Genomic DNA, 19121 nt, shown 5'->3' on the forward strand with positions numbered 1-19121 from the left:
CAACTTTGTGCAGTCAGCCCAACTTAAAGTGCACTAGATAATGTAAGCTGTTTTAGAACTGTTCAGATTTGCAAGGATGTGAACTTCATATACCTCCGTTCTCTTATTAGAGAAAATGATTTAAATTTCAAAGTGTATTTATGACTGCTTATTTCAAAATATCTGAACAAGGAAATCCCCTCTCTGTTGCATAATGCTCTTAGCAGAGTCAGTTAATGACTTTGGGTTGTGGTTTTGTTACAGCTTACTGTAGAAAAATAAGGAGGAATCTGAGTTTATACTTAAGGAATTTATGTTTACTGAGATTAGATGGAACTTTCCATCTTTTGGCCAACAGAGTGCAATGTTTCTTTCCTGCTCAAGTTTGGCAGCCTCTGGAGAGGAATTAAGCGTCCTAATCTTAGAGACTTTGGTAGCAGGAGAAGAAAAGAATGACTTGTTTATTACTGTGCGAGTTCAGTGTGTTTACAGTGTGTTTTCAGTGCCTTGTACATTTAATGTTGCTCTGAGATCTCTAAAAAGAAGGAAAAAAAAGCCCACAAAACCAATAGTGTTTGCTCCGTGTTTTACGGTCTCGTTGGCTCTTAACAAATACTCTCATCTCAAAGTAATTTACTTTTGTTAGAAGGAGAAATTGTTTGTATAGATTTCTGAACAGTTGCTCTACTGCAATAGTTTCCAGCCCCTGAGGGGATTTTCACAGGGAAATCTGAAAGTTTCACAGGTGAGCAGTGTAATGGTTTTCTCAAGGAAAGCTTTCCTATGAAGAGGGGGATTCATTGCTGCACTATGATTTGCTTTTGTTGGACCTTTGTTATACAGCCTGCAATGGGTGAAGTACAAAAAGCAATTAGCTGAGGATGAAACAGTCTACAAGGGCTCCTTGTGCTTTACCAAGATGCCTGCAGATAATGAACAGAAGAGAGAATGGATACAAGCAGTTTAGGAATTGTATGCTATTACTAGTACAAATTTATTTTCTTTACATTTCCCCTTGGACAATAATTTTAACTAGTGTTGATGCTGCATTGTATCAGTGAAGTTGTTTTTTTTTTTTTTTTTAAATTTCTCTTTGACATTTTAATTTATTTTAAGGGATAGATTTAGTTCTACTTCTCACATGTCTTTATGTATTTAGGAAAGTGATTTATCACTTGAGATAACAGGCTTAAAACTACTTTTCAGGAAACATAATTTTATCAAATTTGTGTTCACTGAAATACCATTCTACAAGATGTTTAGCCTAAAATAAGATTTTCTGTGGCTACAGCTTGCAGCTTTCTTTTAAGTATTTTTATGGTGTCAATTTCAAGTATTTTTACATGTAATTAGAGCAGTTGTTAATTCTTTTTTCTTATAAATCAAAGTGCTTAAAAGCAGCACCCAATTCTGATTGAACTTGTAGGTGTGAAAATCACCTGTCATCATAATTGTTGCCACCACAAAATAAAACTTGGTGGTTTACTTTTATTTTTGACTTTCACATTTCGTAGCAGTAACATACCTGTGGTCTCTTTAAAATTTAATTCTGAGAGTTGATGTTTATATTCAAAATCTAATTTTATGGAAAAGTTTTAAAGTCCCTGCAGAAGGTTTTAGGAAAATATTCTTGTTTTGCTTATGATGAGTATTTAGAACATACTGGAAAATCGGTTTTGTTTTTAGGAAGAAAGAATACTTATTTTCTTGTTTTCTAGGGGTAGGGAGGGGGTTGAGTATGTGTTTTCTTTGGTAGAAATTTAATGCTGTGTTGTATTATTCTGATTTTTTTTGTGTGTATGTGTGGATAATTTATAGGAGGAATACTGTTAGTCTGCTCTGTTGTGCTTGATTTTTATTTTTGCATTCCAACTGATGCATCTATTGGTTATGGGTTTTTTTTTCCATTTGAAAAATGTCCTGGAAAGCTTCTAAAAGCTGTCATGTCTTTTTTTTTTCTTTGCCCTTATTCTTTAGTGAACAGAGAATGATGCCTCCTTACTGTCTTTTCTTCTTTTACCTTCCAACATCCTTTTTACTATTTACCTTGTTGCTGGAATGAAGTGACTAGGAGAGGGAGGAGGAGGAACGAGATGGAGAAATGGGAAGGGGCAGGATAACAGAAATGATACAAGCTCAGCTAATCAGTGTATGTTCATTGGACACAGCAGTATTCTCTCTTTTAGGCTCTCTTTCATTAGGCCTGTTGCTGGCTTTTACTCATTTGGTCAACAAAAGCAAAAGCCATTACGGACTGAGCTGTAGTGTGCTTGCAGGAGGCAGCAGGGGCAGGCAGCATTCAGATATGTTTCATAGCTGCAGTAGTGCCTTAGCCAGCATAATGAGCTGCAGTTCTCATATAGGGATGTAAGAGAAGCCCCCTGCTTTTTTTCCTCTGGAGTTCAGTCTCTCATATGGATTCTTCCTGTTCACAGATTTTCTGTGGATCAGGATGAGAAGGAATTCAGAAGTTTTGTGAATGAATTCTGTTTTGCAGTGGCTTAATGTGAAATCCAGTCTTTTTTCTTTTTTTTCTTTTCTGGTATGGGATCAAAAAAGATTTCTATAAGCAAGTGGATTCAAATCCTGCTTTGTGTAATTTTACTTAGGATTGAAGGAAATCAGCATGTGCACACTGCTGAAGGGAGAATGTTCCTCACCCTAACCTATGTGCTTCCATTTTCTCCTACCTTACTCACCTGCTTGTATGGCCAAGCATCTTGTGAGACTGGCAAAATAAAATAACTTGTTTTTCTGTCAATTTATTTTCCTCCATTTTAATTAGCTGCATTGTTTTGCTCTAAAGACAGATGTGTAGTAGAGCTTGTTCAAAGTAAGTGGTAGGAGAGTGCAATTAGGATTGTAGAGTTGGAAGAGAGAAAAAGAAGGGGTGCAGAGTGAAGCTATGCAGTCAACTAAAGCCATAACATAAAATCACAGTCAAAGTGAATTATGTCACATTAGCCTGTTTCGTGGTAACATCAGAAATAGTTTCTCTTTTTCTCTGTACAATGATCACGATTTTTTAAAAAATGGATTTTGTGACAGCTCCAGAGAAACATTTTTTTTTTCCATGTGAATGTTATGTAATGGTAGGAAAATAGAAACGAGTGAGTTTCCTTTAATATTTTCTATATTGGAAGGTACTTTTACCATTCAGCTTCAGGGAAGTAACTTTGTTAGCTAACCTTGTTAACTATCTATTTCAGTATCAGTGGAAGTTAGAGGTAGAATTGTAAGAATGTTTTGCATCTGTGATGACCATAACACAATTAGCCCCATGGAAACAAACTGTAGACAGCTTTTGTAATAGATATAGAGCTGTTTGGGAACCTTTCCTGGTGGACACGGATGTAAAGCAGAAAGAAGGACTAAATGGCACTATGGGGTTTAAGATTGTAGTAGTATGTTTAGAAAAGGAAAAGGAGATGGGAAGGAGGGAAGCTAGGTTGTGAAAGTTAGCAAGGTTTTTTTACCAAGTGTAATTAATCAGCATAAAATAAATGTGTGATTGTAGGGATGAGAGCCTGAAGTGTCTGTGTATATATATTAAAAAAATAAAGTCGATTGCTTTCTGCTGATTTTGTTCTTTTGCAAGGTACTTAAGAACAAAAGTTTCTCTAATGGTGGTGTGTGTTGTATATAAATGTTCATACACTCATGACACAGTATACATGTACAATCTTATATACACACGCACATGCTATCTGCCTATAAATATAAACAGATAGATACAAAGTTACCTACTTACAGAAATCTTATATTTTTAACTTCCAGGTTAGTCCATTACCGTGTCACTCTGCAGGTCCCTACTCGTGTAAAAGATTTTGTGGGCGACTTCTTAGTTGTCAGAATCACACTTGTATGAAAGAATGTCATCATGTTACTAAAATCATCAGTAATGCAGATGGAAAGAAGGTAGGTTGATTTCTCTTTTGCTTTTATTTTGTTTTAAATACTGTCTTCAGTTTTAACTGGAAAATAAAGAATTTGCTGCTCAAACACATAGGATCTATTACAGATTCCACTGGAATCTGATATATGTGTGCTCTATTCCCACTGATGTTGTGACAGTTACTAGTCTGTACTCCTTAGACAACAAAACTGGGACAGTATTATGTATTTCATAACTGCTGCGCATTTTGTTTTTTGTAGATTAATGTTATGTTGCTTTGTTTTAACAATCTACTGATAATGCCTCTGAGCAAACATACTTGCAGTCTACTGGGAAAGCTGCTTACTGAGAAGAGCTGGATATGGGTTGAGAAGGTCTGACATCTGTGGCAGAGAGCACAGATTGCAGAGCAGGCAAAGACTTTCTGAATCACTGGAGCGATATATTCATGTTTATCAATTTCTTCTACAAACTATCACTTATGAGCTATAGATCTTAGTTGCTGAAAATAATGTTGTAAAACAAATGAAAATTCAGAGGTGAAAGTTGCTGTAGTTTTGATCAGTCGAGAGCACATAGCTTATGGTTTGAGAGAGTCATAGTTTGGAGGAAAAAGACTTTTTAAGCTTTTAAAGCATTAATTAAAAAAAAACAAAACAAAACAGCATCACCTCTGGTCATATAGAAAACTGAGCAAGCATTCAATAGGATACAAAACATATCTATTATATTTTAGCTTATTGTATTAGAATCACAGAATTGTAGGGGTTGGAAGGGACCTCCAGAGATCATCGAGTCCAACCCCCCTGCCAAAGCAGGTTCCCTACACCTTTGCACAGGTAGGCATCCAGGCAGGCCTTGAACATCTCCAGAGAAGGAGACTCCACAACCTCCCAGGGCAGCCTGTTCCAGTGAACTTTAATAGGATTATTAATTTCTGAATTCGAGTCTTAGAAGAGGTGTTGTTTATCTGATAACTAATTATAGTGCAGTTATGATGGTATTTAGTTAATGATTGCAGATTTTTTTGTCTGAAGATTTTGAGCTGTTAGGGCAAGCTGTTGTGGACCAACAAAGTCCAGCAATAGAATGACAACAATAAATACTGAGAGTGGCAGCACTCTAAGATCTCTAGTTATGAGTGTAAGAGAGTGTCTGCTTATTCCTGCAGTTTAACCAATTGAGGTGTGTATGGGTCAGGTTATGCCTGGCTCCGTTTTGGATGAGGCAATGCATTCTCAAAAAAGGGATGCTTATGTACATATGAAATCTGAATAGATCTCATTTCTCAATTTTCTTTGAACGAACTCCAATTGTTTTTGATATCTTAAAACTTCTGTTGTTTTAATAGACTAAATGGCAAATGTATTCAGAAAAGGACTGTTTAAATTTCTTGCTGGTGTGTGTAATTATTTTTGTCTGGAACTAAGATTTTTTTCTGCCTGTTAGAAAATACAGTAGAAAGGCCAGCTGTTTGCATTTACACACAGCTTGCTACGTTTCTTGTCACAAATCTAAAAATGCTTTCATTTGCTGCTATCTTCCTAGGTATTGATTTAGGCACGGTGTGTTTTGTAGATGATCGTTGTAGAAAGGTTCCTTTTTAAACTTCTGCAGCAAGGATTGTTCAACTGTAAGTGGAAGAAAATAAGAGGAAAAATATTTAAAACTTAAATCCTTATGTCCTTGTATTAAACAGCATAAAACAATGGTTAGATCCGTGGGATAAGGCCGATTGTGTGAGGTTCAAAAAGACCAAGTGCTGGGTCTTGCGCGTTGGTCACAACAGCCTCATACAAGGCTACAGGCTTGGAAAGCTGTGTGGTGCAAAAGGATCTGGGGGTTCTGCTGGGCAGCTGGCTGAAGGTGAGCCAGCAGGTCGCCAATGAGGCCACTGGCATTCTGGTTTCTATCAGAAGTAGCGCAGCCAGCAGGCTCAGGAAAGTGATCGTCCCTCTGTGCTTGGCAGTGATGAGGCTGCACTTCAAGTACTCTGTTCAGTTTTGGGCCCCTCAGTACACAGAAGACATTGAGACCTTGGAGCATGTCCAGAGAAGGGCCACGAAACTTTTGAAGAGCCTGGATGCAAGTTGCATGAGGAGTGGCTGAGAGAACTGGGACTGTTCAGTCTGGAGAAAAGGAAGCTCAGGATAGATCTTGTTGCTCTCTACAACTACCTCAAAGGAGATTGTAGAGGGATAGTGTTCAGCTTCTTTTCTCAGGTGACTAGTGATCATACAAGAGGTAATGGTGTCAGGATGTGCCAGGAAAGGTTCAAGTTGAACATAAGGAAAAATTTCTTCTCAGAAGAGTGGTCAAGCACTGCAACAGGCTGCCCAGGGTTGGTGGAGTCACTGTCCCTGAGGGTGCTCAAGAACTGTGCAGGTGTGGCAGTGAGGGATGTGCTTTAGTGAGCATGGTTTCATGGGTTAACAGTTGGACTGGGTGTTCCTGGAGGTCTTTTCCAACCTTGATGATTTTATGATTTTGTTCTTTTGCAGAAGCATTGTGTAGCCTCATTCTTGGGTAAATTGGCTTTACTTTGGTTGGTTCTATGTGAAACTGAGCATTTGAATGTGGTTGTGTGTGTTGAATACTGTGCTGAATAGGTTCAGTTATTAAATCACATTGATTTTTATCTGTGCATATTTCCAAACTGGGGTTCTGTCTAAGTTATTGGGACAGGAACAAGTAGGAATGAAACATATTTTACCTTAACGTTCATCAAATATTTTCTGGGAGGACTACATGAATTATTGAATTATTTTGTTTCTTAAACCTCCACACCCTTGTATTGTAGAGCAGTGTATCATGACTGAAGTACTACAATAACATGTTGGGTGGGAAGAGTTAGTTCTGAATATGAAATTCTTTTTCTAACAGTTTTCCATAGAAAATGAACAGACTTGATGGCTATTTTCCAAAACACTAATATTCAGAGGTTCTTTCATGTCTAAGAGACAAAGTAGAGCTCTTTTTGTCCCATATACACTGACATTTCTTTAAAAGAAAAAAAAAAAACATTTTAATATTTTGCTTGGGGGATAAGTTACTGAATAGCTGAGTTCAATGGCAAAAAATTCCCCAACTCTTTCTTCTGTCTAAAAGCTTGTTAGTGGCATCTAGTAAACAAACGTTTGGCACTTTCTTTAGTGCCACTTACTTTGTTTTTATTTTGTTAGGCAGGTCCAGAATGTTTGCAGTGTGAAGAGGAGTGTACCAAGCCACGGCCATTGGGCTGTCCTCACCGATGTGTTTTACCCTGTCATCCTGGGGATTGTCCATCGTGTCTCCAGATGCTTAAAATAAAGTGTCACTGCAAACTGTCAGTACTGTATATTGAATGCTTGTAAGTGTCAGAACTGAACCCAACTTTTCATTGGAATGCTTCTAATTGGAAACCATTTGAAATGTCTGGGGATGGGAGATACTCCCATGGCAAGTTATAAAACATCTTTTCAAGGTTATCATTTGTAATATATTGCGTTGTTCTTATATTTAAATCTTTCCAGTGTTTTTATTTAGTATTACTGCTAAAATAACTACTTGTTATTCTGCTCTCATGAGCAGAATTGATCTTAATGCTTTTATAATAAGGTAATACTTTGAGTTATGCATGTACATATTAATCTTATATGATGTTTTTAATCTATCTACAGTTCTTTTATTACAGTAAATAAAGAAGAATTTTGTAACAAGAATTAGAATTAATGTAGCTATTGTAAAAGATCTTACAGCTAAAACTCTTAGAAAAACGTGGATTTCTGAAACAAAATGTCCTTCAAACCCTATCTGTTTTAGTTGGAAAACATCTTAGTAATCATTTGTGCTCCTTTTTAATTATTTATGAGTGTGTGGGTAGTGGGGGAAGATAAGCTTTACTGGATATAAATTGGAAGTGTGGGTTTGAACATTATCCTCTGTATGCTTGTTGCTCCAAAAACATTCATCCCACGCTCATATGTTTTTTTTTGTGTTCTCTTTAAAGTACTGTAAATCCTCTTAATTTATGTGTTTTTGTCTGATAGAGACCTAGTGTCATTTATATTAGTCCCATGGGATATGGACAGATGACCCCGTTTCTCTTTGCAATGGGATGCACTTAAAATACATTCCTAATTGCATTGACTCCTGTTTTTTTTTCTCTTTTTTCTAAATTTGGAATTTACCACAAATACATCTTTTCTTCTATAGAAAACTAACGAGCGCAGATGTAAAAGAAAAAGATCTTCTTACTTCCTGCAAAAATCAGTGTCCAAAACAGGTAAGCCGTGTTAACAAATAAATATTTGATTTGATGAATGTCTGGTGGCTTGCAAACTTTACTTTATGTAGTGTTTTTATACAGTTTCATAGGCCAAGCAAGCTACAGAAGGTTAATCTGAATGAATGTGCTGAATGATAGGTGCAAAGGGTAGTTTGTGAACTGTACCTGTAGGACAGTTATTAATGTCTAGCTCTCAAACTGGGAGGTTCTATCAGAGGATCAAGAACTCTGGAGTTCAATTCAAAAACTGTGAAGATGTGGCAATTAGGGATGTGGTATAGTTGGTATGGTGGCGATAGGTTGATGGTTGGATTTGGTCTTAGAGATCTTTTCCAACCTTAATGATTTTTGGATTCACAGAATCACAGAGTGGCCAGGGTTGGAAGGGACCTCAAAGATCATGAATCTCCAACCCCCTTGCCACATGCAGGGCCACCAACCTCTCCATTTAATACTAGACCAGGCTGCCCAGGGCCCCATCCAATCAGGCCTTGAACACCTCTAGGGATGAGGCATCCACAACCTCTCTGAGCAGCCTGTTCCAGCACCTCACCACTCTCACAGTAAAGAACTTAAGATTCTACCAGAGGTATATCTCCAGGACAGTATCAATGAATACTTCATTCATGGCTTGACAGCTGAAGCTTGAAGCTGGTGAGGTTGAATGAGAAAGAGTATGTCCTTTGATGTGGTTGAAAACTGATCTTGAATATTTGTTCTCAGAATAACTGGATATTCTTTGGTTGGGACAAATACGAAGGACTGTATTTGTGATTTTTCTTGTGTAGGGTTAGTGATCACTGCACAACAGTTTTAGGAAACAAACAAACAAAAAAACTTGAAAAAGCATTTGGGACCTAAGTAAAATGAATTCTTAATGCCTGAGTGCACTAGTGAAACATGGTTAGTAGTGTGAAGCTTAAGACAAGGGAGTTAATTGCTTTACTGTACCTGACTGTATGAAGGGTTGCTGTGAAGAAGAATAATATCCTGGTTATATGACAGACTATGAACTAGTGGCTGTATCAGTTAGGAAGATTCATGTTAATTACTGTCCTTGAGTAGTAAAGATTGTGGAGCGTGGGAAAAGCAGTTTGGAAAGGCTACAGAATTTTCATCAGTAACAGCTTAGGCATGTATTGGGGTTAGTTCAGTTATGGATTTTATTGCTTTAAGACGTACGGGACAGGCGAAATGACTTCTTTCTAGTCCCTCCCAGTGCTGTTATTCTGCGCTGTTTGTGCGTTTTCAAAAATCTGTACATTACTTACTATTGTGCCTTTGTTCTTTAGTTGTCATTAGTTGTGACAGGGGTGATAGCCCTTTCTTCACTCTGTTTCCCTACTGTAGAACTGGAAAATTTACAGAGTGGAAAAACTTGGATAGTCAGGGATATTTTGGAAAGTGTTTCCACTGCTAAACACTTCAGAATTTCTCAGAAAATCTGCTTCCTTGCAATAAAGAAAAGGCTTGTGCATATTTTCAAAGCATTGAAAATACTTAATCCCATACTTGTTGTTTTCTTGCTCCATTTTGGCCTTGTACTTTGTCGCTAGTAGTATGTAGTTGGCACTCAGCTCGTCCTCCACTGGTTGCATTTTGTTCTGCTATGCTGGTTTGCCTGTGGCGTCCTCTAGTCTGAGATCTGTTGTCTCACCTTGTCTGATTTCTGTCTCAACTGAGTAGATGCGGGTTCAAAACTTTCATCGCATTATTTTCTGGTTTCAGAAGTGTCCTATCTTTTACTAGATAGACTTTCTGGTTTTGAGTGACTTGCAGAACTGACAGTATTCCTGCCTGCTTCCTAAGAGTCTCTGTTTTTCAGACAAGGTTAACAAATTAGTGAAAGCCCAATAGAAATTCTGAGCTCTTTGATGCATGCCTACTTGCATCTTCTACTTTTCACCCTTGTCTTTGAGATGTCTTCATTTTGCTCATCCTTTTTGTGTCTTGCATGAGTAAATGAATGTGTCTGTCACAGTTTTCTCATCTGGATGTCTGAAAGTTCTCTCCCCAACAGGGGAGCATTTTAGGATATTATTTCATTGTCTCTTTACCTCTTACTTTTGTCCTTCCATTTCCCTCTCTGTTACTTTGGTTTTATTTGCTGCAACACTTCCTCCTCTTTATTTTCAATAGTACTTCTAATCTCTTAACATGAACTGTGTGTTCCTGTACTTCAGGTTCTCTTCAAAGATTTTTTCCATATCTCATCTTTGACTTTGATTAATGTAACTGTTGTGATTTTTCTGGACATGTTCCTGAGACTCAGTCTGAGGTTTAAAATCCATCCAGTAGTACTATTGAATTCGAGTTTGCAGTTCAGAATTGCATTGTCTGTAGAACAGGGTCTTTTTAGAACTGAAATCAGTGGGATGTGAACAGACAACTTGGGACAACAGAATCTGTTTTAGTTGGATAACGCTTTTGCTTAACTCTTAAAATTCTCATTCCTGTAGATATGGATTTATGTAGTTTCATCTACATGAAAAATTTTGTAGTGTAATCAGTTATATAAAAATGCATACTGTTCCATTCCTGTGTTTCTAGTTCTATATCTTAGTAGTTTTCTTGAAATGTGCTAGTACAGTCTTGCTTCAAACAGTTCCTATCCTTGTTTTTCAGTTCCTCCTACTTTCTCCAATCCTGTTTTGTTAACCTTTGTTCTTAATTTTTTTGTCTAAAGGAATTGTTCCCTCAACACCAAATCTGAAAAGTTTTTGTGTTATCTTAGCAGCCTGAAAGTAAATACCAGGTTAGTGTTTATGAGAATTTCCTTTTCAGTGTCAGAATCTGAACTTGGTTTACCAGAAGAACTCAGTGAAACTAATGTCTGTTAAAAATCAGTGTATTCTGTGACTCCTCCAAGTTCAGCACAGTGCAGTTTAGGTTCAGTAGAATACAATATTCTACTAAAGTCTTAGTTTTGAAATGTTTGTCTTTTTTGGTTAATGGAAACTGTGGAAAATAGTATACTTCCATATTTGAATTGCAGGGAGTGTGCTTCTTCGAAGCATCATGAAAATCAGTTGTACTGATTTACTGATTGTTCTGTACTGGGACAATAAAACAGGAATTGAAAAGTCTTGCCAGGCTTCATGCTTTTGTTTTGGATGTGGTAATATAAAGCTATTAAAAAAGACTTCAAATATTGTGCGGTACAGCTCATATTTCCTATCTGCTTTAGGGAGAAGCAAAGTCTTTGATATTGCTACAGCTGTTGGATGGGAAGCTTTAATTAAAAAGTTCTTTGCTTTTTTGTTTGCTAGCAATAGCTAAATATCCCATTGAAGGAAACTTAACTTTTTTTTTAATCAGTGGTGATTAAATTCTTATGATCATGTTAGCAGATGTTTTGGAACAGATCTTAAATGCAAGTTTTAACAGTCATAGTTTCTACTGTTTACATATCCGTTACCAGTATTTGTGGGTCTGTTTAACACATTTTTCTTTGCTCTGTGTAATTACTAATTTTTCAACAAAATAACAGTACTTTGTGCTTTTACTGTGCACTCTGCTATTGTCTTAATGTGAAACATGGGACCCCATTGCGATACATCTATGAGGGCTGCTCTGAAGATAATGCCTCCTATTTTATTATGTTGGCCCATGACATCAGAGGCACCATCAGTGGGATGGCAGTAGAGGTTGAACTTCCCTGCCAGTATTCCATTACTTTTTGTTGTTGCTGTGCTACAGAAGATTTGCTCCTATCATAAGCACGTTCTCTTCCACGTCTAGCTTAAGCAGCAGAGGTTTTCACAAAGCTTTGAGAGCAGAGCTGCACTTAAAACTGCTGAGTGGGTTGGAAATGATAAACTCAACTTTTGTTTATAATTTTTGAGACAGCTGCTCAAGAATGGGGTGATTCTTATGTGTGTATTAACAGAACGTGTTCATTACCTGCTGGTGAAGATTGGTTAAGCATCCATAAATGTTGACTGTTTTTGTAACTGCCAGGCATAATGTTAGAATTTATATGCATTCCCAAAGTGGAAAATGCTTATAAAACAAACAAATCTTTCAGAGTTGGGGGTTATATTGCTTTCTTTTAATGGGCTTGCCATGACAAATATAAAGACTTTTCCGACTTTAGTTTACTAGCTATTAACAACAGAGTATTTACAGTGAAAAAGATCTAAAGGGATACACACATTATATTTTAGCACTTTGTAATAGCTCAACGTTTGCCAAAAAAAAAAAAAAAAAAAAAAAGAAGACAAAAACCCCTCCCTTCCAACTACAGCACTTATCTGGCAGAAGTGGTAGGATTGCTTCTGTTGTCTTAGCTCATGGGGGTTTTGTTTTACCACTCATCAGACTGCTTCCCTTGATTTTATATGTTGTGTTTGCATTGGAGGGGGTGAGAAGCAACTGAAACTGTCAGTGTCATTGTTGTCCTGCATCCTTCAGAGTGTGAACTGTGTGATTGTATGCCCTAGATGAGCAAATATGATTTCAGTATTGGATTAAGTATATTCCTGTGCTGTGCTCTGGTGGTATGTAACATGAAAATTTCTACTGTAGTAGCACACGGAGATTATCTAGAATTTGCAGCTCTGACATGTGAGTTATAAAACTGTTTGTTTGGGCTTTGACATCATTACTGAAAGTGTGCCTAATGAGTATGGAAGAGGAATCTGAAATGGTAGGTTCTAGTTCAGAATGTCTGGCAGATGAGACTTCGTAGCTGTTTCAGTGTGTACCGCTGTTGGGCAGGGAGCCAGAAGGAGTCTGTCTCCCTTACTGTGCAGAGGCTGTGTGGAGCAGCATTCATGTTAGGACTCCGTGTCTCTGGTCTGTGCTCTGACTTCAGCATGTACAAGGCTTAATCATGAGCTTCTAACCCATGTTTTAAAAATGAGATAGAGTTCAAGTTGATTTGCAGGTGATTGGTTCTGCCAGACAAAACCGAATTTCTTCTTTGATAGTATGACCAATTTCTTTTTTCCTCCAGACGAAGAGAAGAGATGAGGTTCCCTACATGCTTCAGTTGGGCACAGTTGGGCTGTGCCAGGTAGTAGGCAGCTAATTCATGTAAAGCTGAGAGGATCGATGCCAGGATTAGGGTTTACTGAAGGAAACAACGTGTCAAGATCAATAATAAGCCTCCTGGAGACAGCAGAAATTCTTATTGTCACATCATGAGTAATTGAAGAGAAATGCGCATGAGAGAGGAAGATGTATAGGGAAAGATATTCTGTTAAGAATAAGCTGCAATTAAGGCATTGTATGTAATTCAATATATTGCTTATTTCAATATATTGCTTATATTGCTTATATTGTTATTCAAAATATTGCTTGCAGTTCTGACTACTATATTCAAGAAACATTGATTAAAGCTGCATGGAATTCAATGAAGGGAACTAATGGCTGGATAAAATAAATGTAAATGGAAGAAAAAGCACTTGCCTCTTAAAGTGGGATCCTGAAAAAGCCTCTGTGGTGATGTGTTCAGTGTGTTCCCCCCCAACTCCTTCTGGAGCGATGCAACACTCCAGACTCAACAAGCAGTGATGCAGTCATACAGGGATTGTAGTGGGGGCTTGGACTCGGTGACTGAGACATTCCTCCTGGTACTGTGTGGAATACTGTGGGACAGTGACAGAGCACAATGCCCAATCTGTAGAATATCTGTCAGTGTAGTAAGTCACTGACATGAAAACAGACATACTTGTTCTGTGATTTCAAGCTGGAAAGTTATATGTTCTATTTTAGGTATGGTTTTCTTGCTTTGAAGTTTACTGAGCTGTGCTGTACTTCTAAGAATCCAAATTTACTCATCAACAAAAAGTGCATACACCTGCATTTTATTATATATATGCATATGTGTATGTATATATTTAGTGTTCTCATTCTTGTGGAACAGGTGATGTGGCATATGAAGCTCTTCAATTACTAATAAATTTTAAAAATACGCATTTTAAAGCTGCAGACATTACAGCATTTTCCAAGCTGTGCTAAAATGAATCAGTTGGGTATATTTCATGAGTTATCACCTTTGGTTATCAACAGTATTGAACAGTATTGATTTATGTAATTAAAAATGAAAAAATGATCATTGTGAAGATTTTGTATGGGACCTGAGCAAGGTCAGTTGAGCTCCTAAAAGCTAGTGGAAGAAAACTTGTTTTTACTCCTGTGAATTTTTTTTTTTTTTATATCTAACATCATTCTGGGAATGCTGTTGCATATGCATTATATATATATGCAACATGCATATAATGTTAGCATATTTAAATTACTATCTCAGTTCTTAATACAGTGATGAATAATAATAGTTTCAGTGCAAGTGTTAAAAATTTCACTGACAGTTAAAACAAAACAAAAAGCTATTTATCAGATGTCAAAAACAGCATTTACCTAATGCAGAAATTTAGGATTTTGTGAAATTAATTCAGATGTAAGTATATTGGTAGATTGTATTTGACTCCTGCATAGTTCATAAGGTTCTTGCACATAAAACCTAGTTTTGTAGTATTTTTGCTTCTAATTTTGCCCTCTTGTTAGCAGTATGTAGGTCAGGCTGAGTCACAACACACTTCATTTCAGTTCTGTTTCTTCTCACCTCACCTACTTTTATTCCTCCAGCATACAGATAGTTAGGGTAGTCCTATGAGTCATTGTGGAGATGACTGTTACTGTAACGTTTGAAAGAAAAAATTGGTTTTTGATCAAGCTGTCCCAGTAAAAGAAATAATTCTGTGTGAACTGAAAAACTGTGAAATACTGAAATAAGTTGACTTTTTCCTTTCAAATTTTGCAAGTAAAACAAACCTGATAAGCTGAATGAGTTTTCTGTTTAGCTGCTGTGTCTGAAATAAAGCTAGTTAATAGATTGCATGTAATTACAGTTATTTATTGTTGAGTGTATTTCTTCTTTTACTGTTTGTAGCTGCCTTGTGGTCACCGGTGTAAAGAGATTTGCCATTCAGGTGATTGTCCTCTGAACTGCAGCCAGAAGGTTAAACTCAGGTGTCCTTGTAAGAGACTGAAAAAGGTAAGTTTTGAAGTTACAGTTCTGAGAATGATGTATTTTCTTTGTATGTTCCTAGGCTTGTGAACATGAATTGTCTCTGGTGCAGATTGGAACAGATTCAGTTACTTCAGCAGAGCAATAGCAGCAGCTGAATGTCTGGGTGGAACAGTCGAAATATTTGCTGAGGAACATAAAATTTATTTTGAAACATGTTAGCTACCAGGCTCACAATATCTTTATCTTCAAGCACACTTCAATTTTTGTAGTTCCATTAGGAAAATAATCAGATGATCCGGAGTGATTTAAGAAGTCAAAGCACATTTTCCTAATGATAAGGAGGAAGTTTACAATTACATAAATTGGAACAATCACAGATGTTTTGAATCCCTAATTGACATTTTTGGTTTTGTTTGTCCGCAGCCCTCAAAGCAAACAGAGACATCAGCATCCTTAGCTTTTAATAGAGCAAAAGGACTAAGCTTGTTATGGCTATCAAGTATTATGAGGGGAAGAACAGAGGCTTATGGGAACTCTTGGCAAGTGTTAATAACTTAATGAAAAAATCACTATCTGGCTTAAATAAAGTATGCTTAAATTATTTTCAAGAACCGGTTTACTTCTGAGCTTTCCACAGAGACTGTAGTTTCACCAGAGTTCTTAGCTTCTCCAAGCAATGTCTTCTCCAGTCCAAAATGTTGCAGGGGGCATGTTCAAGGGAAAGGATGGTAATACCCACAGTGAGTGCTTCAAATTGAACAGTCTCTGCTTATGGATAGTGAGCTTTTATTTATTTACAAGTGATCTGTGGTACAAAGAAATGTTGACTTTTGCTGTGGATAAATTATTTTGTTGTGACTAAGTGCTCTTATTAATTTCAGTCTTTCAGTACTGTATTCAGTAAAATCAATAATATCATTGGTTGAGTATATATTTGTACTTCTGCTTCTTCCTCCATAAGATACAGGTTGACAGTTGGACTTGATGATCTTTGAGGTCTTTTCCAACCTTAATTAATCTATTATGATTCTGTTCTATATACCCGTTAAAAAGTATGCCTGCTTCTTATGCCAATTTTAGTTGAATAAGGAAAATGGGTATTTCCATGATAGCTCTGTTACATCTAGTTGTTACTGTCCTTAATATTCATAATGTTTTTGGATATCATCTTCTGTTGAGTTCTGACACTGTATAGCTATTTGTGTTTAGACCAGCTCAGATTTTATTGTCTCAGGATGTGTTCAGTGTTTATGTGGATGTCCAGCTAAAGTGTGGTAGCAGGAAGCAGTGAAATTAATTTTTAGGATGCTCACTTTTTCACTTGTAGACTGGCCAGAAATGGAACATTCTGAATCTGCTATTCTGAAAGTTTTATGTTCTTTAAATCTGATGACAGTTAGTTTTTGTTTTTTTTTTAGTCTTGTAAATTTGATTATAATAAAGTGGAGAGGTTGTTATGAGTGGTTATTAATTCTTATTTAAAGAATAAATAGCCACTCATTTAAATAGCCATGAAGTGATCCTTCTGATTCCTAATGAAATGGTGTTTCCCTTCAGAAAGAGAATTAAAAACTATCCCCACCTTAAATATCATCTCACTGTTTCCAGATCAAGCCCCAAATTCATGCTCTTGTTTGTATAGAGAACTGTAGTATAGAGGGTAAATGATGATAGAACCAATAAGCCACTGATAATTGGACCATGTATTAGTTGCAGCTATGAAATCTGGCCCATTTCTGTAGTGTAAAAGATGATGTTTTTTAAAGTTTGTCTTATGCATCTGCCCTTGCCAGTGATCATATCTGTTCACTCCAGAAGTTCCTTATGCATATTTGCTTAGAGCAGATAGTGAACTTCTTTCTTAGCTTTTTGGATAGGATAGTGTACCTCTATATTTACTCTTTGTGCCTGTGGCCTTCCATGTTATCTTGAAGATAAGGAGAAACAGAATTCAGTATCTAATATTTACAGTTGAATTCTCCTCTACAGAAGTACCAGTCTTCTGTCTGTATACACTACTGGTGAAGTTAATAGTTGGTAGGACACTTATTCCAAGCTCCCTATAAACATGCCTCATCTGAACAATCACAACTAATATCAAATGTAGGAGTTCATAATTTGAGTGCAGAACGGGAGGATTTTTTCTTCTTTTTCTGGTGTTGAAATTAACTGTTGCATCATGAGGCTATGTATGTAAACATACAAGGTCATATAAACCACTTGAATTTGTAGCCATCAACTTGCAGTGGACCATATTCTTAACCATCTAGGCAGGTGGTTTTTCTTAGCCTGCTTGAATTGCTCTGACGGAAAGTCAGTTTTTGGATTTTGTTATATGTTACAACAATTGAAAACTTGTTGTAAATATCGTCAGTGTTATGAAAACCAGAATAACTTCTGGTTATGTTACTGTGCTTTCCTGACAAAAATCTTCATAGGCTAGTAGTATATATAACAACTTTCTGTCTGTGGTAGTATTCTCTTTTTTTTGTTGTTGTTTTGCTTTGTTTTGTTTTTGTTTTTTTCGCCTTCAATGTAAGGGGGAGGAAGGAGAGGAAGTAAAGGAGATCTTCCCATGACCAGACCTTGCCCTGTAATCTCAGCCAGTTGTGAGAATTGGTGTGAAGTTACATAAGAGTTACTTTTTAGTTACTCTGCATGGTATCTTTTTTAACAGAGTTCACAAGGTTATATTGCTTTGTCGTAAATAAACAAGTGGAAAAAAAAGACAAGAAAAATTAAACTGATTTATTGATTTATTCTTGATTTCAGGAGCTTATCAGAAAGAAGGTAAATAGAAAAGGATGCTTGAATACAGTAACGGTTTCAAATAATATTTATTGATTAGCTTCATTCTGTAATTATGCCAAATAAGAACGTTTTATAATTTTCTTAACAAAATGAACATTATAATTCAATTTTTATGTAGGGAAATGAGTTACAAACAACTCAATTTATACTTAACAGGAAGTACAGTGCAGCAAGATACAAGAAGACCAAGTTTCACTGGAGTGTGATGCATTATGCAAGGAAATGAAACGGAAGGCGTCTGAGGTAGTGTATCCATTTTAGTTATAATTTATCCTTGTTGCCTTAAGAAGAGTTGGAAAAAACAAGCAGATCATTATTTTTCAAGATGATAACAGCAAGAAATGTGATGTAAGTCAGTATACAGTTTAATTGCACATTTAATTTTTGGACTATTGAATCTGGCTTATTCTTGAGAATTGCACTACTTGTAGATAGTGTTAACTAACTCAATGAAGTACTATGTTAAGATAAAACTCTATTTCTTCTTTATTTTTAATGTACCTTGTAACTGGAGTTTTCCTCTTCAGCCAAGTAGTGCTAATCAATGATAATAAAATCATTGCTGCTAATAAGAGCTATAGAAGCACTTCACTTCATTTAGGCCTTACTTTTACTTTGAAGATTGGTTAAGTGTGATCTTTAAATTGTGTGACACACAATTGGCTGTCTCACAGTATTAGGTGTCTGCCTCAAGCATAGAGAGCTTTCAGTAATTGCGTGTGCTTTTCAGCCTGTTGTAAACATAAACGCTCTCCAGTAGTTTTGTTTGAAGTGAAGAAACTGCTGCATAATCTCATCTACAGAGACAGAATATCCACATTGTTTTTATAGGCCTTTTTTGGAAACACGAGGAAGTGGTGCATGAATTGGTTCACTTTTATCAACTTAATAGTACATGTGATTAAGCATTCAATCTAAAACCTCACTGTGTAAAAACAACGTCTGTCTGTTTCTGCTCAGAATTTCAGGATTGACAGGCAAGTTCTAGCACGTACTCTATAAGCCAAATTCTACAACTTTGCAGTCAGCTTGAACACTAAGATTCTTGGAATATACTTATAGAAAAGCCAGCAATAACAAACCATTCTAGTGAAAGTGGGGAAGTGAGTTTGTAGGGCATGGAGTGCACTGAAGTGGGGTGAATTCATGGAAGTCTGCATCAACAAAGGAGCACTTTTTGATGGGGTACAGTG

At 36.6% G+C, this 19121-nt stretch overlaps 1 protein-coding gene across 1 annotated transcript in view; it reads left to right on the forward strand.

Annotated features, from left to right (window-relative positions):
- Positions 1-19121, forward strand: part of NFXL1 (nuclear transcription factor, X-box binding like 1) — a 43305-nt gene that overhangs the window by 14586 nt on the left and 9598 nt on the right. The window contains exons 16-20 of the mRNA XM_042871088.1: positions 3757-3897; positions 7057-7223; positions 8069-8138; positions 15037-15141; positions 18085-18171. Coding sequence (XP_042727022.1) covers positions 3757-3897; positions 7057-7223; positions 8069-8138; positions 15037-15141; positions 18085-18171 — 570 coding nt within the window. The remainder of the gene's footprint in view (positions 1-3756; positions 3898-7056; positions 7224-8068; positions 8139-15036; positions 15142-18084; positions 18172-19121) is intronic.

Source organism: Lagopus leucura, unplaced genomic scaffold (assembly GCF_019238085.1).
Source record: "Lagopus leucura isolate 7727_CA_CO unplaced genomic scaffold, USGS_WTPT01 Super-Scaffold_100004, whole genome shotgun sequence".
NCBI classification, from domain to species: Eukaryota; Metazoa; Chordata; class Aves; order Galliformes; family Phasianidae; genus Lagopus; species Lagopus leucura.